Raw genomic sequence first — 27,678 nt, 5'->3', positions numbered from 1 at the left:
GATAATCGGCAGGCTCATAATCGATTATTTCTGTTTACAATTTAATGTGCCATGTGCTCAGTGCTGTAGTTTTATGTATCCAATTTATTTAGTATTAGAGCACTGCAGAATGTTTTGTTTTTGAAGCTTGAAAAGCTATGAATTAAATATCTTATATGGCTTTAATAGAAAAATGTATTTGACGCATCGTGATGCATCGAGATATCGTATCGAACTCAATCGCTGACATGATAATTGTAATCAAATCGAAAGATTAGTGAAGATTCACACCTCTACTAGACAAGCAGGCATATTCCATCCACATAAAGAGTGAAATAAAAAAAGACAAATACAACATCCCAAAAAACTATAGATAATCAAAGGCTCATTTAAATGGCAATCATTCAAACAGTAATTGTATCTGCTTGTTTGCTATGCTCCAAACAGCTGGTCAAAGAAGGCAAGCTGAAAACACCATGCAACATGAGTTTATGCCAAAAACTCAAATATACTGCTGTGCTCCTAACTACCGTAAACCCCTCGTGGACGCCGGTGTTCCCCTTTTCTTTTACTGCCCCCTGAGCGGCAGAACATGTGTGAGCGCTGACACTGAACATGTTCCCCTCAGACAACAGAACCCCAGGAACCCAACAACAATGTACAAGACAACACACACCCCTGCCTACACTGCGGTGAAGTTTCAATTACTGATAGTCAAGTCAGCCTGACAGGGAGGGGAGTGACTACTGGTGGAAAAACCTGAAGGACAAGCACTCCCACTAGGGTGGTAGAAACCATCTAGGACCCTGGCTACACTTGGCACCGCTCTGATTTATATTTAAACACAACTACATTGCATTAAATGACAAGTTAAGATGCCAAACAACATTTGCTACATGAATAGATTTGAAAAATTGTTTGCTTCAACATACTTCAGACAAGATAAGCTATTATCCTCGCTTGATTTTCAGGTTAGCAAGTTGACAGTATGGTCAACACAGCTACAATAGTCACACTAGTATATGAAAAGACAGTACAAGGATCATTCAACTCCAGTAAAAACATGTATAGAACAATGGACACTCAACTTGTGTATGACAAGGAGGAGAATAGTTGCATTCTTCTTATTTTAGCTAATTTTACCAAAAATAATCACAAAATGAATATAATTTATGGCTAATTACTGTCAATAGCTCCCTAAAATATGCTGAAATTAAAGGCATTTCGTTTTCTTTCAGTACTTAATATGGTTAAAAAATAAAAAATAAAAATAAAAAAAGCGTTACACAATAACAAGCAGAATCTAAATCAATAAAATCTAAACGCTAACCCAACCCGAGTCTAACCCCATGTCTCAGGGCAATTCTCCAGAATGGGTGTCACTGTAATTGGTGCAGCTATGGTTATGGTCATTATAGTTGAGCATGGGGAGGCACAACTGCTCACAGCAACGCTCTCATTGTGTGTGAAGTAGAAGGGGGACTGTATGGGGTCCTGCTGCTCACCGTGACCTGTATCTTAATGAGGAGGGCAAATCAATACTACGCTGGACAAAGAACACAACAACTACAGCTGCCATAGACAAGTAGCAATGAACATGAGAGTAGGGCTCAGGTAATTCAAGTTAAATTTAAACAATTTGAAGTGCAATAAAATTGCAGATGCAATGACATCTAAATTCTGACTTAATACAGTGTGTGTGTATGTATGTATGTATGTATGTATGTATATATATATGTGTGTGTGTGTGTGTGTGTGTGTGTGTGTGTGTATATATATATATACATACATACATACATATACATACACACACACATATACTGTATATACACATATACACACACAAAGCACTTTTCTATACGACAAAAAAAGGTTAAAAGGATAGCAATCTTTTTGTTATTTTCTACAGATCGTCATATAAGACAGCACCTTGTTTCAACGCCTTTTTCTTACTGCTCACATTTCAAAAACACTATTTCAGGGCATCTAGGTGGCCCAGACATACAGACTGCAAACTCACTGGTTAAAGCCCATTTGGGGACATTTGTTGCATTATATCCCTGTATAGAGAAGAACAAGCTGCTGGGCTTCGACAGATTGTTTTTGCAGCAGTGCAAGTTCTCTAGCACGTTTACTAAAAGATTTGCACACGCCCCACGAGCTGAAGAACAAGTGCCGCTCCACAGCAACAGACTATCGTTAGCAGTTAACCTAGTAGCACACGCGGTCTATGGCTGGTAGCACAGTAGCACACACCCCCTGAGCAGAGAAGAGTGCAGATCGGTGCCACTGTGACAGACAGCACAAAGCACACACCCACAGCAGTGAGCAGTAACTGCCGGCGGGCCGGGTAGCCGATTCGGGCCGAAAGACTGTAGGTATGTTAGTGATGGCTATTACGCTTGTGTTAAAACTCAACAATTCAGTACTATACAGTTGACAATTACAGTCTTTTCACATTTTCATCACGTATTTTATCATGTGTAATCTGTTGAGAAAGAAATCACTGATTTTGCTTTACTTCTAGTTCCCACAATACTGAAAAAACAACATCATTTATTTTGACACCAGAACAGCTAGTGGGCCGAGATAAATCAAGGAGTTTCTAAAACACTCTTACTTATTTCAGAAAGAGTAATTTTCTTTGAGCAGAGCAGAATAATGTGTCACTCACATATACTTACAATAAAGTCTACTAGGAAGTATTTCATTTTCGCTAATTTACTTGAGTTAAACAGAGGAAAAGGAGCAATGTTACACATATCAGTTTTCCTAACAACCTATATTTATTATTTTAAAACATAACACTTTTTTGTGTAGTGATATTCAGCCAACAGGCTAAACATAGTATAAAAACAAGAATAAAGACAGTTAAAAAAAGGAAAAGTAATCTTAATCTTATATAGTGATTATTGCTCAAGGACATACCAGTGTAGTCTATAAGACAATACATAAGTTGTTGACAGGTTTACTAGGAAAATCACCACTTAAAGATCTATCAGCCACCAGATTATGTGCTTACAGTAAACCACGACCTCTCCCTGGAGCTCTTTCTCGATCTTAACGAGAGGGGTACTTAAAAGCACCTTGTGAAATTAAAAAAATACTATACATGCTCATATTTCAAGTTAATCTTAGCAATATACATTTCTGCTCTTTTTTTGAATAAAAAGAAATACAACCTCACACTGAGACACTGAGGGACAGAAAGACAGACAGGCACAAAAGACCTTAAGAACATGTTTTATGTTCCATCAAAGATGAGTTCACTGTGGGTAGCGGACAAACGGAGTGAAAAGACAATGGGTGGGAGACATCTTGGGTGAGAGACTGCCTTTTAAAACAGAAAAGTCCAACTCCAGTTGAAAAGAACAGTGGCTGTGTGGAAGCGTCTGACTTGACAATTACATGAGTGGTGCGAACGGCACTGCGCCTCCACTGATAACCCGTCGGATTCTATTAGTTTTTTTCTATTGCTTAAACACTATAACCAGGCTTTTAAACTAAAAGTTCAAAACCATAACGCAATTTTTCAAAAAGCACACCCATTTCACTAAACTATGAACACTATTCCCTGGTTTTGACACGAGTCAGATTTGTTGAACTGTTACTGCAAAACTCTACACAAAAATCCCTTAATTTCTCATTGCCTACACCATGTTGTCATTTAGAAAGCACAGCATTCAATTTTGCTCACTCAAGTCAGCACAGCTGAAGCTCAATTAGCACACAATTACCCAGGTGGAAACACTACGAGTCAAAATTGATCACACACCAATCAGAATCTTTCACCAATCTTTCAACAGATAGATAAAATGGTCAGAGTCAGTTCATTGAGTTTTGGAACAATGGATCCACAGAGAAATGACGGTCGAGGAGGGAGAGGGAGAGGAAGAGGAAGAGAAAGAGGACATGGTCGAGGAGGAGGAGGAGAAGGACGTGGTGAAGGAGGAAGGCGAGGAGGGAGAGGAGGAAGACGTGGTGAAGGAGAAGGAGAAGGAGGAGGAGGAGGACAAGGACGTGGTGGAGGAAGGCGAGGAGGGAGAGGAGGAAGACATGGTGAAGGACGAGGTAGAAGAGGAGGACGTGGTGAAAGACGAGGTGGAGTAGGAGTAAGGGCAAGGAGACAAGCAGTCTCGGATGAAATTTGAGCCACTTTAGTGGTCCATGTTCTTGTCCATGGCATGACCATGAGGGCAACGAGTCCAGCCTAATTTGAGTCGCTTCACTGTCGCCTCCATCATCAGAACCTTCAGGTAGGAAAACAGGTAGGTGTACTTACAGTACGACTGCTCTGTACAGTAACTTTTGAGTGCTGTACTCTGTGCTTTGACATCACATGCACTGTTGTACTATGCTTCTGTAATACTAAATAAATCCATAAAATTTAAGTAATGTGTGCTTCTATTTTTGTAGGATACAGAGATGACCATCTGGTGGTGGGAAGTTAAGGCTTTTGTCAGAGGAGCAAGAGAGGGAGCTTGTAAACATGGTCATTGCCAATAATGTAATCCGCCTGCGAGAAATTCAAAGGAGAGTGATTGAGGATAATAATCATTTTCAAGGAATAAATTCCATCAGCCTTTCCACAATTGATCGCATCCTCCGAAAGCATCGGTTCCGGATGAAACAGGTGTACCGCGTCCCTTTTGAACGAAACTGACAGGGTAAAAGACCAACGAGTGGAAAATGTTCAGGTATGACTTTTGATATTGTATGAAGTATTGTGCACCATCACAGTATAGCAGTCTATGCTGCCATTTGTGCCCTCTTGAACTGTGCTTCAGGGTAGTGATATACTCTATTGTGTTTTGATGTGTTTTGCAGAGAATCTTTGAGATTGAAGGCTGGCCTGTTCCACCTGAAATTATCTTTGTGGATGAGGCTGGTTTCAACCTCACCAAAAGAAGGAGAAGGGGGAGGAATATAATCGGCCATCGGGCTATTGTAAATGTCCCTCGTCAGCGTGGAGGGAATGTCACGATGTGCGCAGCCATCAGCCAACGAGGGGTACTCCACCGCCATGCCAGTCTAGGACCCTATAATACTATGCTCCTTCTTGCATTCCTTGATGGTCTAAGAGAGCATATGTTCCAGCTGGACCACAGGGAACCAGCACAACCAGAGCACCCTCACTATGTTGTTGTTTGGGAGAACGTCAGCTTCCATCGCGCTGCTCTGGTTCGTGACTGGTTTACCAATAACCCAATATTTTGCAACCTCTTTCTGCCTGCATACTTTCCATTTCTTAACCCAATAGAGGAGTTTTTTTCGGCATGGCGGTGGAAAGTGTATGACCGAGAACCTTATATGCGTGTTCAGCTCCTTCAGGCCATGGAAGAAGCCTGCCTAGACATATCCGTAGATGCGTGCCAGGGGTGGATCAGGCATGCAAGAGGATTTTACCCCCGCTGCCTGGCTAGGGCCAATATAGCCTGTGATGTGTACGAGATTCTCTGGCCTGACCCAGAGCAAAGATGGGATGCTGATGCAGAATAATGCAGAATTTTTTTTACTGTGTAGTACTGTAATACAGTAATGAATAAAATGTGCCAATGTAACCATTGGTTGTGTCTTGTGTTCACCTGAAAAGGTTTGTGGCAACATAACTTAACAGTTTTGGAAATGTTGTTTTGAATTTATTACACCAGTGTGTAAAACTAAGTTTTAGTGTGTATGTTGTGACGGCTTGTGTGTCCCGTCTGAGGTCAAAGTTTGGTTTTTCAGTAAGAGTTAATGGTTTTGATATAGTGCTTCATTTTGACCTGAAAATAGGATGTCTGGTGAATTGGGTGAGACGTTATGGATTTGTGTTTACTGTTTTGAGAATATGAGGCATAGTTTCAAGAAATGTGTTTAAGCAATCGAGAAAAACTGTAAAACTCCAGCACTCCAAAAGAATGCTCAAACTGAGGAAATTATCACACAGGCATGCAGAAGCACACACTCGCTCGCTCTTTTCCTCTCTCTCTCTCACACACACACATTTTCTCTCTCTCTCTCGCTCTCTCTCAGTGTGTGTGCTATAAGGATGTAGAGACAAAGTGGAGGGAGAACAGAAACTATCAACTGGATTTACACTGAAAATATACTGTAGGTTACAGACAAATAATGAAACAAAGAGTGGATATCACTGTGTGTGTGTGTGTGTGTGTTCAATCTCATACTGAACGCATAGCCACTGCAGTGCTGCTATCTGTACGTAGTCCCAAAGGCTGCTAAAGGCCCTTGGTTAGCCTTGGGGCCACAAGTAAAAGCTTCATAGCGCATAGGAGGAAAAGTTCTCTTAAGTACAAGGAGTTAGTACTTTAGGAGCATGCAGGCAATGACAAGCACAAGGACTCTCCGCTGTGACAGTTCAGTAAGACCCAGCACTCACGTTGCGGCTAACATATTACAGATAGAAAGCAAGTGTTCCATTCTTGCCCTCTCTCCCCTCCTCCTACCTCTTCCCCTCATTTGTCCTGTCTCCCTCCCTATGAAAAACAGAAATTACATTACAGGAAACCTACAACTGAAACAGCTTTCTTCACAGAAGCTGAAGGGAAAAACACATCACATCATGCGTCTCCCTCCCTCACTTACCTCTCTCTACCTTTTCTTTTTTCTTTTTGTTTTGATCGCCGTTCCAAATGAGGGCTCCCTCATACACTTGTCCTGCGGCGTGGAATCACGTCAACGCTTCTCCCTCTCTCTCAACAAAATGATTCATTTTTCTATTACAGCGATGAACGTGTGAAATGAGCTATATAATCAATAGCATAGGTTTGTAAACAGCAGCCGCACTCGAGGGAAAATGTGTTTTCTTTTAGAAAACAATACGCTGCTTGTGTGTGTGGTACGGAAAGCTCATCTGACAATGTTTACAAGGGCAATTTACAGGAAATAAAGACACAGGCTGCCCAAAATCAAGGGAGCTTTTATAATACAGCAGGATGAACAAGCAGAGATATGGAGGACAACAATATCGAAGATGTGGATACAGCAAAGAGGTGTTTACTAACCATTTGTTTTGTTTTTTTAAATGAGCTTAATCTGCGCTTTGAATTTGCATTATGTAGATAAAGCTTTGACGTCTTAAAAATGACTATGAAAAAAACTGTTAAATGTACTGTGTGTGCAGGGTGTCTGTCGACACAGTCAAGCTGGTTCTATGAATTACTGCTCACAGCGATAGTCACACACTCACAGCATTGAGATTTTGTCACAGAACCAAGCAAGACCTGTCGATTACAGAAAATAGGTTCACCTCTGTGTCTCTCAGTGTGATAGAACAGGAATGTGTGAACGTAAAATGGGACCTGTCTACATGTAAAAATGGCTTTCATCAGTGAGTCTGTGCTCGCAAGGTCAAACAGTTCAAATGTTCAATGTTTGTTTGATACAGTGGTGCACGTTCATCCAACTCAATGTTCAAATGTATGAAACTGTTTGACAAGATAAAATAAGATGGTAAAGTTCACAGCAGCTGCCATACATCAATGCGTAAGTTTGTGGAAAGACTTACATAGAGTTGAGCACGGAGTCTCTCATCCTCAGTGGCGATCCTCTCTCTTATTACAGCCTGCTGGATGCTCTCCTGGGCCATAGCCCGCTCCACAGACAGGATCCTGGACACTTGATCCTGTACCTTGGACTGGGCATCATCATGAGCCTGGGCTTCTGCCCGGGCCTTCTCCGCCTCAACCCTGTGGGAATCACCATTTTACATATTTAAAAACACTTTAACTCATTTCAAAATGTCATAAATTCATTATGTACAGCAACACTGTTCCTATTGTAACTTCACTGTCCTCAGAATAATAATAATGCACCTCATTGTACAGGACTACAGAATATACTGTACTACTCACTCTTCTTTCCCCTACAGCCATCTCTATAATGCATGACTTGCTTCTCAAATGTTCAATGTAAAAAACTATGCTGTCCCCAGTATGTTGCAATGTATACTGTCCTGAGACCAAGGTACCTTTGTTTTGCCTTAGTACAACAGGTCTGTACATATGCTGAACCATAAGCACACTTTTCCAGGTTTCTTAATTTCAAACTAAAAACAAGCTAGAGTACTTTGAAACTATAACACACTGAAAAAAAAAACATACAGGTATCTATTGCTAAATATTTTAAAACTTCAATCACATAAAATGATCATACTGTTAAGCACAGATAGTAATTGGCTTCAGGGAAATAGAATAGTAAGCGTTATTTTTCAGAGCAGCAGAAATGTTTCAGGTAACTACCCAAGTATCTTTGGTGTTTACAGCAGCACCCACAGTCATATGCCTCCATTTTGCAATGTCTCCCAAAAAACTTAAAAGGTCACAAATGCAATAACAGTGCCAATGAAGCGTAGATATAGGCCAAAGTACTTGAGTACTGATGTCATACACATTACCATCCCATGCATGACATGCCATGTCTGTGCTATTCCACAGTTTACAAAGAGGGGGCAATATTGAGAAGCGGAAAAAAAACAACCCTGATGTACCACAGTTGGTTGACACCTGTCGAACAGTACAAATCAACTTAAATAGTTTGCAAATAATTTACATTTACGAGGGATTTGACTATCAATAATAGAGGACAGAGAAAGCTTCCGTTTTCCCCAAACAAGAATCATCAATCCAATAAAGGAATGATATAGACAGAGGCAGTACGCTCTCTGCAGACACAGGACCACCGTTTGAACCCTGTCACTAGGTTCTCATAGTTGCCTAGCAACACACTCCCTACTCGGCGACGGTGTGCTTGATTGGAGAAGAGAAGGAACGTCCCTGAAACCCTGAACGTCTTCCTCTGCTAGGAATCAAACTGTGGAGGCAAGGTAGAATAAACACAGAAGAGACGGAGCGAGTGCCTGGGTGAATTATGACAGACTGAATGAAGACGGCGAGGGTCTTAATAAACTTCTGCCAAAGAAAAATCCTAAGAGAGCCCTGAAAGACAGCCTTGATGAGAAGGAGGCTGCCTGAGAGTGATAGGGACTTGTTGTGTGATGCAATTCACAGATAGGGAAAGGGTTGAATATTAAATTCGTTCACATTCAAATGAACCATCTATGATCCATCAGTTGTTAGAGGTCTAATTGATCAAGTTTTGTATGATGCCCATAGTGCACACACAGTTAAACCACAATAGTTGTTTTTAAATAGTGAAGTATTAGAACTACATTTATTTTCAAAGATGTGCTTTAAAAAGGTGGAAATCTTTTTTATTTTATTCATAAATTAAGTTAAATACATGACTAATGTACAGCCTCTGCAGGTTTGTGCATCGCTCATTATGATGGCAAGTGCACAATCCTCGTTGTCAAGTATGTGTTAATAGGCATTTGGCTTGGCTCTGTTTTTCTTGATTTTACAAGCACTCGATGATCTGTCAATGTAGAGGGGGTTTTCATCTTTTATTCTATTTCAAAAATCCCATTCATCTCTTTCCTCACCTGTGAATATACCCAAAATCTAGACAGTGAGGAATCATGATGGACGGACTAGTCGGACTGATCACCATTCCATGCCTATGGCTCTGAGCAGATGATGGGTAGGTCTAATAAAAATATGTTCAACTTAACACTCAAATATGTCTTAAAGCTGCCATTTGCCCTGCAACACCACTTAATGTCAGAGAGCAGGGGAGAGTAAGATGAGATGGGGGAGACAGAGAAAAAGAGAGAGAGGAAGGAGCGAGAGTGAGTGGTGGCGACATGACATGTTTGGCCCTGAGGAAGTGAAGCAAAGAGGGAGTGAGGCAGAGAGTGGGAGAAAGAGATGGAGGGAGACGGAGAGAGACCAGCCATGTCCAGTCTCACAGTCCACTGGGCTGCACACGTCAGCACACTCCATCCATCATCGGGCTCCAACTCACACTCACACACACACACACACACACACACACACACACAGAGCCTCCTAATGGCCTTTTACATTCACCATTTCACCACAATAGACGCCTGCCTGCACTGCTAATGCACCTAAGCTACCTTTACTGAAGAAGCTTTAGCTGTTGCCGTTACTATACCAGAGAAGTGACAACATACAGGGTTTTTAGAAATTGACTTTGGTGGTACACATGTGGGCCAGCATTAGCAGTCAGTTGACTTTTTGTAGCATATCTTTTGGACCCTTGTGTAACATGTACAGTATATTTAAACAATTATAAGAACCTACAGTAGTAGATGAAACAATTATAGCAAAGCAAATTCATATATATATATATATAAAGCCTTGTTACAAAATGTTTGTCTGGACTCATTAAATTATTGAATGTGCAAATACTGAAAGTGTGCAGATGTTTTAAGGACTACCAGCATGCTCTTAGTCACCTGTCAGCAACACTGAAACTCAGGAGCGCAAAACCTCCTTTTTTTGTTTTTCCTGTTTCGTTTCATAACAGAAAACGCACATGAAAGAAAGTAAAGCAGGACTGAATCAGGCAAAGTTGAACCATACTAATAAAAAGGTATAGGCCTACTCACCGAGGAAGGTCTTTTTGCCAAATTAAGAAAAAGAAAAATACCAAAACACCATGACTTCAAGGATTCAAATAAATGGTTAAAAAAAAAAAAAAAAAGAAAAAGGAAAATGAAAATGATGAGCTTTACTATATTACCTAAAAGTAAACCGAAACACGTCAAGTTTTGCGGTGACCAAAAGCTATAACCTGGACAAGTGAAAGAAAGGGGGCCAAGAAAATAGACAGCCTTGCAAAAAAAGTCCCTTGACTGACTTCCTCACAAGTGCTAACCCAAGCAAAGACTGCTATCACTAGCTGGATGCTATCTGTCTGCTTCACCTCTATTGCTTTCCACTCATTATTGCCCTGTCCCTGGTATATTGGATGCATTTTTCATTCGACTGTAGAAGATTGGCACTGGGTAGGAAAGGGGGGCTTTGAGGTGGAAATGGAGTCAGACAGAGGAGGAAAAAGACAACACCTATGAAGGGGAATGAAAATAAAAAAAAATAATGTTTTTGGAGGATAAGTGGATGATGTTTGATCCGGTACTGGATGGTAGGGGTGGGGGAAAAAATCGATACAGCATAGTATCGCGATATTTCTCGTGGCAATACTGTATCGATACACAGGCGCCAAGTATCGATCTTTTATTATTTAAATTGCACATCAGAATTTAACTTTTTGGTAGTATAATAATGAAATCAACTGCTTATTCAGTCCACCAGATGGCGCTGTTTGTTTTCTGGTGAGGTCAGCGGGGTGACTGTCAGCGTGCAGGAGGATGTAGATAAAATAAACATGGCAGCGTCAGAGAAAGAAATCAGAAATGCACCATCTGCGTTTAAATCAAGTGTTTGGACTTTTTTTTGGATTTTTAACAAGGAGGGGACAACTGAGATGGACATGAGACATGGGATTTGCAGGAGTGTCGTATGCAAATAAAATACTCAGGGAATACCACAAACATGAGGGCTCATCTCACACGCCACCATCCAGAGTTAGCGTTAGCCGAGGGGACGGTAAAGCTAATGCTAAACCAGCTCCGCCCGAAAAACCAACCAACACTGGACACACTTAGCTTGACAAAGCTACCTCCCAATTCAGAGCGAGCTAAGAAAATAACTCAAGCCATCGCCTACTTCATGTGCAAAGACCTGCGTCCATACAACGTTGTGGAAAATGAAGGATTTTGTCACTTGCTAAAAACACCGGAACCGAGGTACGTGACTCCGTCGCGCCGTTTTTGTACTCATTTTAATTGTAAAAAATACCTGTAGTAGCACAGCAGTGCATACCTGTTGGTATTACAGTCTAGTCCACCTTAATTAAAAATGCAAACAGTTCAGTTTGCCAGGTGTATACAACATTTATAACATATTCATTAAAGTGCTGGTTAGTTAGTCAGCTTGACAGTCACATTTTACAGCAATAAAATTCATGTGAGATGAACAAACAGATGTTGACAAAGTTTTCCTTTGGGGACATAATAATGAAGTTGGAAAAAAGGTAATAAATTGCAATATATTGCAGAATATCGCAATATGTTTAAAATCGCAATAATATCGTATCGTGACCTAAGTATCGTGATAATATTGTATCGTGGTACCTCTGGTGATTCCCACCCCTACTGGATGGAGAACGAGGATAATCTTGGCCCAGTAACCTGTGTTTTGATGGCTCAGTGGATCGAGCCTTGAAAACAGAAAGATGGAAAGACAGAACCAGTGAGGTGTCATTCATTTAAAAAGGAGTGGAGTGCAAGAGGGTCGGGCCGTGTGGGTCTTTCCAGTAAAGTAATTCACTATTTTCAGGAGATGACCCTGAACAGAAGTACTTGGGAATATTTCAGTTATTTTAGGACACTATTTTTAAAAACTGACAGAGATTAGATATGTAGCAGTTTATATGCAAAAATTTGTGTTTGTTAAATTGAAGTGAATACAGTCAGGGCAAGCTTTACGAGTGTGTACATGTGTGTGTGCATATACACACTGTCCAATAACAAAGGTAAATGCAAACATGGTCAAAATGATGGCCGGTGAAAACAACAGCCGGTTTAAAATAATTTCAAATATCATTACTCTTGAATAAATATCACAACAAATAAAAAATTACAAATGCATGTCTTCTCTACCTTTCCCCTCTTTACCTTTGCTATCTCCCTTCAGCTCTTCACCCATTAATGTGTGCTCTTGTCTACCCATCATCAACACAAGATGTGTCTTAATACAGTCTGCCTGGCAGGATGGATTCTGACAGATCTGCAGAACAATGCAAATGCGACCCATGTGCCTTGAAACAAAGGCATTTAAAGGCCCAATGTAATATTGATGTTAGGAATAATGTTGCTGAATGCTGCTTATGAATATTTCATGGAGCTTAGCACTCTCCCTGACACACATGTGCTGCGCTCACACATAAACACATGACTGTGGGTGCTATGAAATGTTGAGTTGAGTTATAATTAGGGCTGGGTACCGTTCACATTTTAACCGGTACCTAAAATTCAGTGGCTGTACCCAACGGTACCTTTTTTTCGGTTATTTACTCTCCGTCTAATGACAAAAACATTTATTTCAGTGAAAAAACATAAGTCCAAACGTCTCAATTTCAACCTTTAATTTATTTAGAAATTTTACACACTAGACAAAAATAAATCCCTTCCCATACCTCCCTCTCCCCCTCCCAAACCCATCCCTACAACATATTACAATCAAATAGGGCCTAATCAAAAAAATTTTTTTGTAACTTTGATTCTTGGATTTGTGTCTTATTCTATTTTAGCCTGTACATGACTGTTTTTAATTGCTATTTAATGTTTTATGTAAAGCACTTTAAATTGCCTTGTTTAAAATGTGCTATAGGAATAAAGTTGCCTTGCCTTGCCCTACAACCTCCAGCCTGTCAGTCTGTCACCACGGAATAGAAAATGCTGTTGTGCCCGTCTCAGTGGAAGTGTAAACATTATATTGTATTGCAGCGAACGCTGTCCTAGTGGAGTTTTGAAAAGTGTAACCACAATTGCGACCGCTTTATCAGCATAGCTGTTTCTCACTGTGACTTGAACAAGCTGCAGAGGCGACGTAGTCTTGCTTTATCTGCATCGAAGCTCTGCGCTTACACACTCTCAGGTACCAAAATTTGGCACCGATTGATTTGACCATTTAATCAGTACTCGGTAGTACCGAGGTAATCCAGTTGGTATGCTTAAAAGTACAGAGTTCGGTAAAATGATATCAGATTAGTAAACAGAATGTGCCTTTGGAACGTTGGATGAATGGTTGCTGATAATGGGCAATGTAGATATTGCATTAAAGATCAGCCAATTCTGTCTACAACAGTCGAGAACCCTTTTGCAATTATGTAAGCACATAATGTAATCTGAAAACTGCTGCCCCGATTCAAAAAAACAATGCAACTGATCTCAGCTGGTATTCTGTCTGGAATGGAGGGGAAATTTCTAAGTGACCCCAAACGTTTGACCGGTAGAGAGAGAGAGTGTGTGTATATATACACATACATACATACACATATACATATATATATATATATATATATATATATATATATATATATATATATATCTATCTATCTATCTATCTATCTATCTATCTATCTATCTATCTATCTATCTATCTATCTATATATATATATATATATATATATATATATATATATATATATATATCTCAGAAATTTAGTATATATGGTATTCTATATGGTTACTATGGTATTGATAGGTGGTTGCATGTTTTGCACAGTTGCTATGGTGGTACTAGATGGGTAGTAGGTGGTTGCTAGGGATTATCAGATGGTTAGTGGGGCATTATTAGGGGATCACTTGCTGATCACTATGAGGTTTTCTATGGTTACTAGAGTATTTCTTAGGGGTGGGTGGAAAAAAATCAATATGGCATAGTATGGCGATATTTTCCGTGGCAATACGGATTGATACTCAGACGCCAAGTATCAATCTTTTATTATATGAATTGCATATGACAATTTAACTTTTTGGTACTAGAATAATACAATTATTTTTTTTTCAGTCCACTAGATGGTGCAGTTGAGTTTTGAGTTGGAAAAAAGGTAATAAATTGCAATATATCACAGAATAGTACCGTGACATATTGTATCGTGGGGCCTCTGGTGATACCCACCCCTAGGATTTCTAGGTGATAGCTTGGGATGGTTGGATTCACAGTAGCTGCTAGGTAGCTGGTTGATCGTTCGGGTGCATGAGGTAGTTGCTATGGTGATTCCTCTGTAATTGTACTGTGTGTTTTCTGGTTTTATGCCTGTAAACTTGTTTTTGAAAAGTGCTATGTGAATAAAGAATATTAGTATGATTATTGTTATGAGTATACATAATGTTAGTGTTATTATGATTATCATATTGTCATTATTACTATGAATCTAGGTCAGAGGGTGTAAAGTTGCTAAAGTTATGCTTTTGCAGTAGTTACAGTAAGAATACCAAGAAGAAATAGTAAATGCAAGTGCAGTCAGAGAATGCTAGCAATGTTGCTGATTCAGACCCATTTTAAAAGGAAGAATCACAACTCCCCAGACACAATCCTGGCTTAATCAGATTGGATTCTTGCTTGATATCAGACAAAATTGTCAACTTGAGTTGACTCGGCTGGGTGGGTAGATTCAAAGGTCTGGACCCAGGCAAGTTGGATTCAGGAACCTTTTTTTTTTTTTTTTAATAACCTCCCAACTTTCTAACTCTGTTCAAATGAGTTGGAGGTTTGTGTATGTCTGTCCGTGTATGCATTTATGTGTAAAGAAAATATAAAAATAAACAATGTAAAAAGGCTGGACTATCTGTCTGCATCTGACCTGCGGGAAATAAGGAATTTAACAGGCTGGCTGGTTAATGGGAAGACAGAAGCTCTGGGAGAAGGTCAGTGTTCTCACTCAAAAGTCTGACACACAATTATATTGCCAACACAAGCTGCTTGACTACATGCTGAAATAATGGGCAGACGTTTCACAACAACAACTAACCTTTAAGCGTTAGAGTTGGACACTCAAAAACATGCATTCCATGCACAGGAGGAGATATTGAGAGAGATACTGGGAGGAAGGAAGAAAATGGAATGAGAATTAGAAAAGGGTGATTGAGAAACAGACAAAGGTTGAGATGGCTGGAGATATACAGGAAATATAGAGACATAGAAAGGAAGGGAGGATAAGGAAGGAATAAAAAGACAAGACCGGGAAAGAAAGGTGAAGGAAATCCTGAGAGAATAACCCAGAGAGGAAGAACTGGATCAAGTATTGACACAGGATGAGTTAGGTTGAGGGAGGAGAGACAGGATTGTGTAAGAGTTCTCACCCCCTCATTTCTCCTTCTCTCTCATCCTTTTCTCTGAGTCGTTCTGCTCTGATGCCTCACAGAGAAGCGGCAGAGGCAAATCTGCTCCCTGCAGCCGCTCCTTGCTACAAATGAGTTTAAGCTGTACCCAAATGAACTCCGCACAGAGCTTTTACTTCACTCCTACCACAGAAAAACATGCAAAGCCAGATCGCTGAAGTTAATTTATGGTCCTGAAGCCAAACAAAAGAAATACTGCCAAAATCTAAACACCACTGTTGCTCACAATTCCCTTGTTCTATGTACCCTACACAACAATATTACATAGGATAGAATGGAGGAATTATACTGAGTGTAGAAAAAATTTGATTTTAACCAAAAGGCAAAGTGAATGTGTTTGTGTGCCTTATGGAGGTCTAATGTCTTTTAAAAGGACAATTCCGGCGCAAAACGAACCTAGGGGTTAATAACAGATGTGTACCCACTGTCGTTCTCTGGGACATGTTTTCATGCTAATCAAATGTGTTTGTAGCTTGAAAGAAGCTAGCGTGGACCGCTGATTAGCTTACAACGCTAGTATTCAGGGCACAGGGAAAGTAAAAACGAATCGCTATTTATACCACTAAAAAGGCTCAAAATATCACCAAACTTCAACGGTAGCATAATGAGGGTCCCTACGTGTTAACTGAAGCATTGAGAACATTGTAAGTGTACAGAGCTCCGTGAAAGGGCTACGAGAGAAAGCTACCGGTAGTCAATGCCGCAACACAGCCTTGTACTTGGGGAAACTGGTGGTGTACCTGCAGACATTGTGAAGCTATGGCCACTGAACAGGAGTGTCTGTGTTGCACGGAGTGGGACCTGTTGCGTCGCAACACCCAAGAGACGCTGTGTTTTGTAAAGTTTGAAGATTTCCCCTCTCTGATAAACAGAGCTGTACTTGAAACTTTTTTCCATGTCCCGAAAATAAATTGCAGACAGCGACCCAGACCGGAGGGACCAGATGGACAGTTATCCACTGAATAAGTAGCTAGCTACACTAGACAAGTTATGTTTGTCATCGGTGAAATTATTTGATTTTGATTTTAGTTTGCATCGCCAGCTATAAGTCATGACTGGTTTTCAAGATGGCGGCCGCATGTAAACATGAACGTGTCTTTATAATCTCTTTTCAATAAACGGTCTGTACACTTACAATGTTCTCAATGCTTCGGTTAACATCTAGGGACATTACAGCCCTACCCAGAAGACACTCATTATGCTACCGTTGAAGTTTGGTGATATTTTGAGCCTTAATAGTGGTACAAAATAGCAATCTGTTTTTACTTTCCCTGTGCCCCGGACATACTAGCGTTGTAAGCGAATCAGCGCTCCGCGCTAGCTTCTTTCAAGCTACAAACACATTTAATTAGCATGAAAACATGTCCCAGAGAACGACAGAGTGGGTACACATCGGTTATTAACCCCTAGGTTCGTTTTGCGCCAGAATTGTCTTTTAACAAGACATTTTTAGCCCTACTTTGGCAGTTACGTCCCATTCTATTGTGAAATAGCATGCAATAAATGACTTATTTATGCTTTTGCGGTTGAACATGACCTTGAGATTTTGGCCTCGTGCATTTCATGTGTTTGTAGGTGTGTGTCCTTTCCCAAGTTCACATATTCTTCCATTTCCTTCTGTTCAAGCTGTGTAGCAGGTTCACTGCAGGGTTCTATAACTAGCAAGGCACTGTGCAGTCTTGTTAGCGGAGCTTTGATACGCTTACACACACACAAAAATATTTTACTTTTTACTTCAATCTTACAACAGCCATCCAGTTTCCTTGCCGAGTATCCCAACACAGCAAAGACCACAATCACTGTGCCTTGTTTTCCTTCAACAACCGAAAACTCACAGTAATTACTGCCTGCACTGTGGGAAGGTGAAATACTGTTGCAATTTAATTATTGTTGACAGCCCAGATGAGAAAAAGGCACTGTGTTTCTCTCATCTATTTCATTTAAAAGTGAGCAACAGTCACCTTTATTTGCAATAACTACAAATTAATCGCAAAGTTCAACTGCAGTGGCATAAAAAAAAAAAGACGTGGAAGACATTTTCAGTCCTAAAGGATGGTGGTGTGTTAGCGTGAGCAGAAACTTTTGTCATGCTTATGTACAGCTTAAAAATACAAATGTATGTGGCCGGGTTGGTTCGGTGGGTGGAGCAGGCACACGTTTGTGCCTCGACACAGTGGTCCAGGGTTCAACTCCGACCTGTGGCGATTTCTTGCATGTCTTCCCCCTCTCTCTCACCTGTCCTATCCAGTAAAGGCGGAAAAGCCCAAAATACAAATGTATAGGGCTGACCCTGACTAAGCTCATATTGGCTGGGATTTAGAAATTTGAATAGGGTGATAAAGTGCCTAAGCCTATAGCTTCCACCGTCCATGTATCTTACTTCACTGATAAAATAAATCACTAATACTCAATTAATTCACTAATATAATAAAGTACAAACCAAGCAGTTGTAACGACATGTCTACACAGGAGGTGTTTCAGGCACGTCGTCAGTCTCACGAGTGTCCAACAAAACAGATGTGCTTCTATTTTAAACAATTTAGCTGTCTACACAAGCTGCATATCGGCTCGCGTTTTAATTGCTTCAAGAGAATAGGGGGGTGGTGAAAATCTGGGCAGTAGTCTGTGCTGCCAAGCCAGAAAAAAATGAGGCTGCAGTAACACTTGGCTTTCCAATGCCGATTTTTTAATCGGATTACATTCTGAAGCATTATGTGCCTATGTTTTAACCAGAGTAGAATGTGTCGAGCTAAGCCCCACCCTGAAGGCATTAATTGTGATCAAATGCAGGCTAGTCTCCACACAATCTGAACAAACGGTTTGTCATTTCTCGTCACTTAAATACAGCTTTAAGTAAATGTTTCAGTGTTTTCTATTCAGCATCAATACATGTTGATTTATTTTATAATATGTATTGATTCTGGACAAAACCCACCAGTGAGCTGCACCTTTTAAGCTCTCCTTAAATCCTATTATGTATTACTGCCTGCCAAACTATTAGCTAGGAAAATGGACACATGCACAAATACACAGTCAAACAAACAGATCAAAAATAATGTGACAAAAGGAGCAAAAAAAAAAAAAAAAAAAAAAACAGCAAAAGGCCACATTAAAAACTGATATTAATATGCATCTACACATAAAAACATTCATATACACAAGTGCTGGCTAACTGATGATTGCTTATTTACCATTTTATGTTCAGTTTAGTCTTCTTAAGTGAAAATGCAGCCCATGCCAAGCACAAACAATTGAGGGCTTGAGAGCCAACACAATTTCAAATAATTGCAGGGAGGGCATAATTTTGAGGCACTTACTGCTCTGAACAGACATCAATAAGTAAGCTGCAGGAAGCAGCTACATAAAAAAAAAAAATAAATAAACAGAAAAAAAAATTAATAGACAAATTATTTCTCAAAACCACCTGTTTATTTCTCTCTTCTTGAATCAGCCTCAAAAACGCTAGGCTAACACTACCTCCTGGATACAGAAAGGTTGTATTTTAGTGGCTAATCACAGTTGTTCATTCACCAGGGTCTGCTGGAGATCATCCTTGCCTATTAAAGAGGCAGCCCAACGCGATTATCAGACATTATGGCATGTGCACCTGCTTCTTTAAGGTCAAAAATAAGAGAGGAGAGGAGAAGAGAAAAGGAGAAATGTGCTCCTTACATGAACAGTGTGTTTCTTCATCAGGCAGGGCTAATGGATCACCCACTCAACACCCAGGAAATTACCTCAGGATACCACCATCCTTTCTCAGGCATGATTAATTGATCCAGAGAGAACCAGAGAAGAAGAGAAGAAGCAGAGATAGAGGGACAAAAAAGTGCTGATGTGCTTCGGAAGAGAGGTAGATTGGAAACAGTGGGGATCGAAAAGACTAGTGCTGACCTTTTTGACTATTAATGAAAGCGGAAAATGGTCACATTGGAAAATGTCTTTGGTTTCTAATGAAATCCCGGAACAGGAATTGACACTATGTGCAGTACCCCGATTTAATCTATCATGATCCGAAGAAGGAAGGTAGGGGAGAAAGGAAAAGGGAGAAGAGAAGGGGAGAGAAACGCACACCCCACAACGAACACGAGGGAGTCTGACTTTCAGCAAGCCAAGAAATCTTAATTTTAACTCCAAAAAAAAAAAAATTAGAGCAATCAATTTACTTCTGAAATAAATAAAAAAAAATGCCTTGCAACAAGCAAGAAACAAAAAACGTGTGTGTGTGTGTGTGTGTGTGTGTGTGTGTGTGTGTGTCTAACCAGGCTTGCAGCTCTTGCTCTGCCTTGGCCCTATCCTGCTCCAAGCCTTTATACAGCTCATCAGTGATCTTCCTCCTCAGGGCTTCTTCATCAACTGGGGACAAAAGAGAAGGGAGACAGAGAGTTAGAGAGCTTTTTAAGTAAACAGCAGTTGTTTGCTAACAGGCATATTGTGATTGTTGGGACATTGAATAGAGTCATAATGTCTAAAAAGTAAAAAAAAATAAAAATAACATCAACAGGTGTTGGAAATCTGCATTAATCACAAAATGTGTTGTTCATAATGAACAATTTAATTAGAATGATTCATTAAGAGTATGTTTTGCTTGAGCAGATTGGTCTGGGTTGTTACTAGAGCTGCAACGATTAGTGGATTAATCACTTATTTGGTCGACAGAAAAATGATCTGTGACTAATTTAAAACAGTTAATCGTTTGAGTCATTCTTAAAGTAAAAATGTCCAACATTCCTAGGTTTCAGACCTAGGAATTTAGGTAGATTTGCGGCTATTCTTTCTTTTAAGTAATTTTGGACAGTTTTTTAACAGATTTCTGACATTTTATAGACCAAACAATGAATATTTCCTTCTCTTTATTTGTGCATATAAAATAAAAAAGAAGAAATATACAATAACATAAATAAAATGCACAGGTGGGATTAAAAAAGAAAAAACACCTAAGGGCTTGTAAAAGCAAGAAGAAAAACATATTACAGTAACATATTTGCATTGCGTTTAGCCTAACATAACTAAATTTACATAGAGCTGTACTCCAACAGAAGTTAATAGGGGTGTGTGTGTGTGTGTGTGTGTGTGTGTGTGTGTGTGTGTGTGTGTGTGTGTGTGTGTGTGTGTGTGCCAAAAGTAAGGCCCTTAGATATTAAAGCGTAACATCAGAAATGCACAGAAACATGCATATATTGCCTAAACAGACACAAAAAGTGGCACACGCAACCTCAAATCACAGCACCGTGCCACAATATCTCCATATATTCATGTCAGGGACATCATAACACATATGATTCCATGTCCCCAGCGGTCTATCTTGGCAGGTGCTTAAGCATGAAAGTAAAAATGGCAGCCCGCGACCAGGCCAAAACGTGCTCTGAAGACAGAAGTGCCATGCGGTATGCTGCAACACTGCAGTGATGGGGGGGAAGAGTGTCTGAGTGTGTCAAGATTACTCTCCCAGTGCATTAGTTAGATAGGATAATTAAGGCTGAGCAATTTTATCGATTCTGCGATATAAATCGATATTTTATTCCCCAAGAAAGTATCGATTTTTATGCCGCGAGTATCGATACATAAGTCCCATTCAAATCCCCCGTGTGGTTTACCCCCCCGTTCACGTTGCAGGCGATTTGGTCAGCCAGCCGCTAGTGTCGCTGTAGAGCAGCCAACGTCAACTGGCGGCCCGCCGCCAAAGCTTTTAGTCTGGCCCTCAGAATAATCATGAATTCACAAAATGTAAAGAGAAAAAATGCGTTCTGTTATTTATCATTTCAAGCATTTAGAGCAAAAACCCAGCCCCTGTATTTACATCTCTATTCACATGCCGGTATTTTCTACAGCGATGACCGAGCTCCACACGCACAGCTGAGCCGAGATGTGTGTGTGTTAAAGATTAAAACACGCAGCACTTGACTGGGAACGATACAGAGTTACCAACGGCCGCTGGGGCAGATGAACTCACGCTAGTCTCTTTTCTGTAAATAGGCTACAATTAAACCTTTTTGAGTAGAAAGTCAATACTTATCAATGCACTCACCTGTGTAGACCGGCATCAACATGTAGAAAGCGATATTTCAATCTGCTCAGTCCACCGCGCTGTTTTACGCAAACACAGCTCAACTCTGCAAATAGCGATTTTTTACAAACAAGCTAAAACAAAAGCTGTCGGTTTTTAGTCTAACTGGTTAAATTAGGTTGTGGCTGAACAAACCAAACCCTCCGCTAAAGCGGACAATCTGGAGCTACTTAATATGCACGTGAATGACGCGATCGTTATGTTCGAGTGATGATGATGATGATGGTGGTTGTATTATTTTGCAACAACATCGTTTCATTGCAAATGAGGCATACATGACGAGTGCATAGCCTGCTTATCAGTGCATTCATCATTAAAGCTGGGCTTCTGGCTTTTCCACGTCAACTTTTTGCTTCAGCCTCTTTAACAGTGACATGTTTACCTGACAACAGCCTTTCTTTCTGTAAGCATTTTCCACCAATCAGGACGCTGCATACTACAATAATTTTTCAATAATCACAGACTTTAACCATCACTCCTCATTGAACTGCCTCTTAGTCTGAGATATTTTTCTAGTTAAAGAGCCAGTTATTATGGAGTTTCCATGTTTTTTAGGAGTTTGCTCACACCAATAGGCCTACATGTAAAAAAAAAAATAGCATTAATTCAGTAAGAAAGTGACAAAGAATATGAGTATTAGGTATAAATTCATTTTATTTTATTTTAAAGTCCGGCCGCCACAGTGCTTAGAAAAATTCTGAAAAAAATGTAGTTGATGATCCCTGCTGTAGACTCTCTGTCCAGTCAGAGACATATATTGTGTAATTGATGTTTTCAGTTCAATTAATTAAATCCAAGTAAATGGAACACTCACAAGATGTCACCAAAATCTCTTGGTCCCCTTTAAATCTTTCAAAAAATAATGTAAGTGTATCGAATTATATCGAATCGTATCGTTGGCCAAATATCGTGATATATATCGTATCGTGAGCTGAATATCGTGTATCGTATCGTATCGTGAGATTAGTGTATCGCTACAGCCCTAAGGATAATCCCTATTGTCAGAGTCTATTACTACCTGGTAACGTGGTAACAGCAGGCCAGTGGACACAAACACACAACCCTAATTCAAGCTAAATCAGATCAATAATAAGACTTAAAATGCACAATGTCAATTATTTCATCTCATCTTGGTGTTGCAGCTACAGTACTGTTAAAAACAGATAAAGGCAAAAGAACACCAATTTCTGTGGTGCTTTGGGGTTATTATAGTCAAGATTTCATCTGCCCCTGTTAAAGTCCCACAATCGCTATTGCTTCACATCTCAATCATGTTCTTTGATTTTAGTATCACAACTGGAAAGCTTTGTCAATAAATAAAAGTAGTTTTCGCGTGATTGTCCAAACTCACGATTATTTGCAAATTAATCTGTTTTTTTTATCTGTTCTAAATGTACTCTAAAAAGGGATATTTTTCATGTTTTTAAGGCATTTTCAGGACTGGTCCAGAACCCTGCAGGGACCTCAAGCGCAACAATTGACCCATTTCCACCACTAGGTGGCGCTATAGTAGAATAAAACACATTTTGCCCTATAACTCCCAAACTGTACATCGCACATTCAAAAACCATACATCCTCGTGTTCCTGGATCCAACTGATATCCGCCATGCCCATTTCCGCTTAGACTTAAACCTACTTTTTTTATCTCCTCCTAGACCGTGCGACCAATTTGCATGAAACTTGGTATGTAGCATCTCCAGACCGACCTGACAAAAACTTATCAAAAGAATTTTTATAGGATAAAAATTGCGCATATTACGTACAAACAAATTTGTGTAGCTAAGTATGAAAACATCAAATTTGCCATATCTTGACCAAATCAACAAAAAACTTTAGATTCTGGTTTGCCATGACCCTCTGAGGTCCCCCTCTGGATGTCCCCCACCCATTGTATGAAAATTGGCCACTAGGGGGTGCTACAAGTACAAAAAGTTTGTTTCTCATGAACGGCTCATCCGATTTTTACAACATTTGGAGGGTACCATCTAGGGCCACTCCTGAGGCTACCCATGCAGTGGGGAACTGATTGGTCCAAGTGGGCGTGACCTATGGGACCCACATTTGGATTCACTACTTACACTAAAATGAATAACTTTATATTTACAGAGTAGATTAACAATGGGTCATGGACCACTAGGTGGCGCTATAATGATGTCAAACGTGTTTTTGCCAATAACTCCCACATTACTCATTGCACATTAGAAACACTTAAATCCACGTTCCTTGAATCAAGCTAAATCATATGATATAGGCCATAGCCATTTCCGTTAATATGTTTTTTTCGCAATATCGCACAAAGTGCAAAACCAACTTTATCGAACTCCTCCTAGGACGTGCGACCGATCTACACGAAACTTAGTACCTAGCATCTCCAGATATACCTGACTAAAAGTTATCACAAGAATTTTCAAAAGTTAAAGTATGCGCATTTTACGACCAAATAAAATTTCCTAGCTAGCTACCAAACACGAACTTCATCATATCTCGGCCAAATTAAAAGCTATCAGCAAAAAACTTGAGACTTGGACTCTGTCATAACTGCCTGCAGTTCTAGTTCAACTTGGTGCAACTGCCAAAAAAATACTAGACTATTGTAATATGAAGTTAAAGCTATAGCGCGTAGTTTCCCCCATGAGGAATTCTAAGTAATGACAACAACACTGTCGGTGCGTCAGAAGAGGTAAATATCTTCACTCGAGTTTTTACGCACGAAAGTCACCGGACGACACAATCTTCTGAACATAGCCATACTGAGAAATACAGAGAGAGTTGTGTGGAGCCGATGTAGCAACTCATTTGGCAATGGCTTGAATGTAACGGACGTTCATTAATATCAAAAAGTTACGCACTTTAACTTTTTTTATTATTAGGTACACTTAGGATTTGGAATCAGGTCCAGAAAATTGTCTACAAATCCAGATCACAATCTAATTAAATGTTTTAAATATTACATGGCCCAAAGCTTTTTCACCATTTGTCTTGGAAATCTTTTTAAAAGGCTTTTAAAATACCTTGTAGACAGAACGACACACTACAGACCTCTCCTAGAAAAGAAAAAAACAATTAGGTCTACAATTCTTGGCTTCGAATTGATATTTCCTCTGGCAGTGGTGGAAGTTCAAAAAAAAAAAAAAAAAAAAAAAGAGTTTAATTTCAGGGGATTGGATTTTCTTGACTGGTGCTTGTAAAGTGCCGTTGATGCATTCTGCTCAGTTTAGACTACAATGAAGATCCACTTTTAATGTAACTAATTAAATACATACAATGCCAAATAAACTGTCAAACATTTCAGGAACACAAACGTTAGGTAGTTGTTGGTCTGAATGTTCTCATTATCTAATCTTTCAATCTTAAAAGTTAAATGAAATCGCTCTAAGATTTAAATTTCTTCCGTGGTTTAAGGTCAAATGAGTAATACTGGGGAACTGATGGGTAGTTAGCAAGAGATGGCTCCAGTTACTGTCACTGGCATCATGGATACATAAAATCTCAGCTTATTATCAAGCATTTCTCCCTCCACCTTCTGTCATTTTAGTCTTCTTTGCATCCTTCAGCAGCTTAGTCGCACCCACACTGTTCACAATTTGCTCTCAGAATACAGTTAACTTAATCCTTTCTCTGATTCCCAACCTCTACAGCCTTTTCTTCTCTGCAGCAAACAAAACATAACACAAACTCACAGCGTGACAACTGTTTGGTTCAGTAAAGAGAATGAATAAGCAGCAGGTAGAGGGAGGCTTAGCATGACAGGGCTTCAGAAAAAACACGAGTGCAAACAGAGGCGGTGATTGACATTTGACAACTTTTTGCTGCATGGTGTATCCTCAAAGACAGAGACTCCTGTCACCTAACTGTCCAGAGTGTGGGAAAATAATATCCATCATGTCTGACAGCCCTCAGAAGCAACATTGGTCCCACTGCAGAGGAGTCTAATTACAACTCTGTAAAGAAATACGACATCTGTCAGGTAACAAGTAATAATGCCATTTCGCATCATGTAAATGTGAAATCATCAGATTATATGCTTTGTCTTCAGTCTACAAAAATAATGTTGTGGCAGTTAAACGTCCAGAAATGTGTACTTTAACTACATGTGAGAGAACGGTTTCCTGGAGACTAGAGACGCAGCAATGTACTGTATATCATATTATACTGTATATCTAGACATCTAGATACTATACCATCTATAATATTGTGATAAAGTCAACTAAGGAGACAACATATTCAGTCACCTTTAACTTGGCATTTGCAGATAACCTAGATGGCTAAGACAGACAAAGTTAGGAGCTAGTAGTTAAACATAGTGAAGCAACAGTCCAAGTGCCAGATTTTTCCCTTATAAAGTTATTGGAATACAAACCAGAGCCAAATGAGAGTGAATATTGGATTTACATCTGTCATGTGGGCAGTCATTTTGTCAATATTGCAACCTTTTTTTAAGAATCTCTTCCAACTCAAAACAAGGCTGTACTGAAACACAAGCTAATGTTGCTTCTTACCATAATGAAACTTGTGAGCATGAGTAGCTATAGGCCTCTAAAAAAAAACTACCAACTATACAACATTGCCGAAAACCCCCACAATCACTTACTATTCCCTCAAAATATATGTAGAGTAGATGAATACACTGAGTACTGGACACCAAACTCAATTGGCCTTTTAAATCAGAGGTCAAATCCTGCCATGTGAACTTTTTCCATCAGGAAAGATTGGCATTTCTGTATCAACCGCCCTTTCGTATCTTACACTTACATTGAAAATATATACCCTTTAGCTATGCACTATGAAAAGTAAAATTCTAAATGTCCTCTAAGTTCAGACAAGCCTAAGCAACTCCTCATTTATCACCACATCCTCTCCAGCCCTGCAGAGAAAGGCTTCAGATAGCTAGCAGGCCCGCAGGGTCAGTCAGAGAACAGGTTCTGATATGATAAACACTGTCTGGGGTCCTTGAGGGAGGCTGGTTAGGGTCAGAGACAATTCCAGATCGACAGAGCCAGTGTCAATCCTGAGTAGGACATGTAAATGTTAAAAAGATTAAAAACTCATCATCTTTTTAGACATGTCCCCCTCCTTTCCTTTTCCACCAATCACTAAACCCTGTGGAAAAACCCATAGAGGAGGAGAAGCGGTGGAGCACAGGCTATTGGCAGTGGAGATAATAGACGAAGGCAAATTGCGTTTCTCATCAGAAGTTTCATTAACCCCAGGACCCGCGTGGAGGGCATAATCTGTAACATTACCACTTCCTCACGTTTCTAGCTCGCGCTTAGTCGAGTCACCGCGCACCTTTCACAATGTTCACATAGGAAAGAGAAGAAAAAAAAAAGCGCCAAGAGCAAGCTTCCAGCCCTGGTAGGCAAGTGCCATTTCTGATTTTCTCTTTTATTCACACTCCTTCCTGTTAATTCAATCTTGTGTTATGAAAAAGGCCATAACCGATCATTTCACAAGATAACATGAAAAGTCAGTTTCAAAAGGAGGGATTTATATTTCACAAGTCCCACACACACACACACACACACACACACACACACACACACACACACACACACACACACACACACACACACACTTGTTTTCCTTTGCCTGTCCCATTTGCCCATTCTCTCTGCTGCACCTGGGAGACATCTTTAAGCAGGCTATTAGTCCAGCACAGTGTGTGGGCTCTGGCATATGAATATTTATAACACATTGGAGAAGGTGTAGGAGGTTCAACCTTGACTGTAGTGTAATCAGCACACAGGCTAATCTTTGGCTCTACTCAAAATTTCCATCAGTGTTTCTTTACTAAAA

At 39.9% G+C, this 27,678-nt stretch overlaps 1 protein-coding gene across 2 annotated transcripts in view; it reads right to left on the bottom strand.

Moving 5' to 3' along the window:
- The window catches only part of chchd3a (coiled-coil-helix-coiled-coil-helix domain containing 3a), an 80,035-nt gene that overhangs the window by 48,114 nt on the left and 4,243 nt on the right, over positions 1–27,678 (bottom strand). For both annotated transcript variants that reach the window (XM_028571093.1, XM_028571095.1), the window contains 2 exons: positions 20,077–20,170; positions 7,487–7,667 (listed from right to left, as the gene is read on the bottom strand). In XM_028571093.1, the coding sequence (XP_028426894.1) occupies positions 7,487–7,667; positions 20,077–20,170 (275 nt within the window). The remainder of the gene's footprint in view (positions 1–7,486; positions 7,668–20,076; positions 20,171–27,678) is intronic.

Source organism: Perca flavescens, chromosome 23, assembly GCF_004354835.1.
Source record: "Perca flavescens isolate YP-PL-M2 chromosome 23, PFLA_1.0, whole genome shotgun sequence".
Lineage (NCBI taxonomy): Eukaryota > Metazoa > Chordata > Actinopteri > Perciformes > Percidae > Perca > Perca flavescens.
This window is presented reverse-complemented; position numbering and strand designations above follow the sequence as displayed.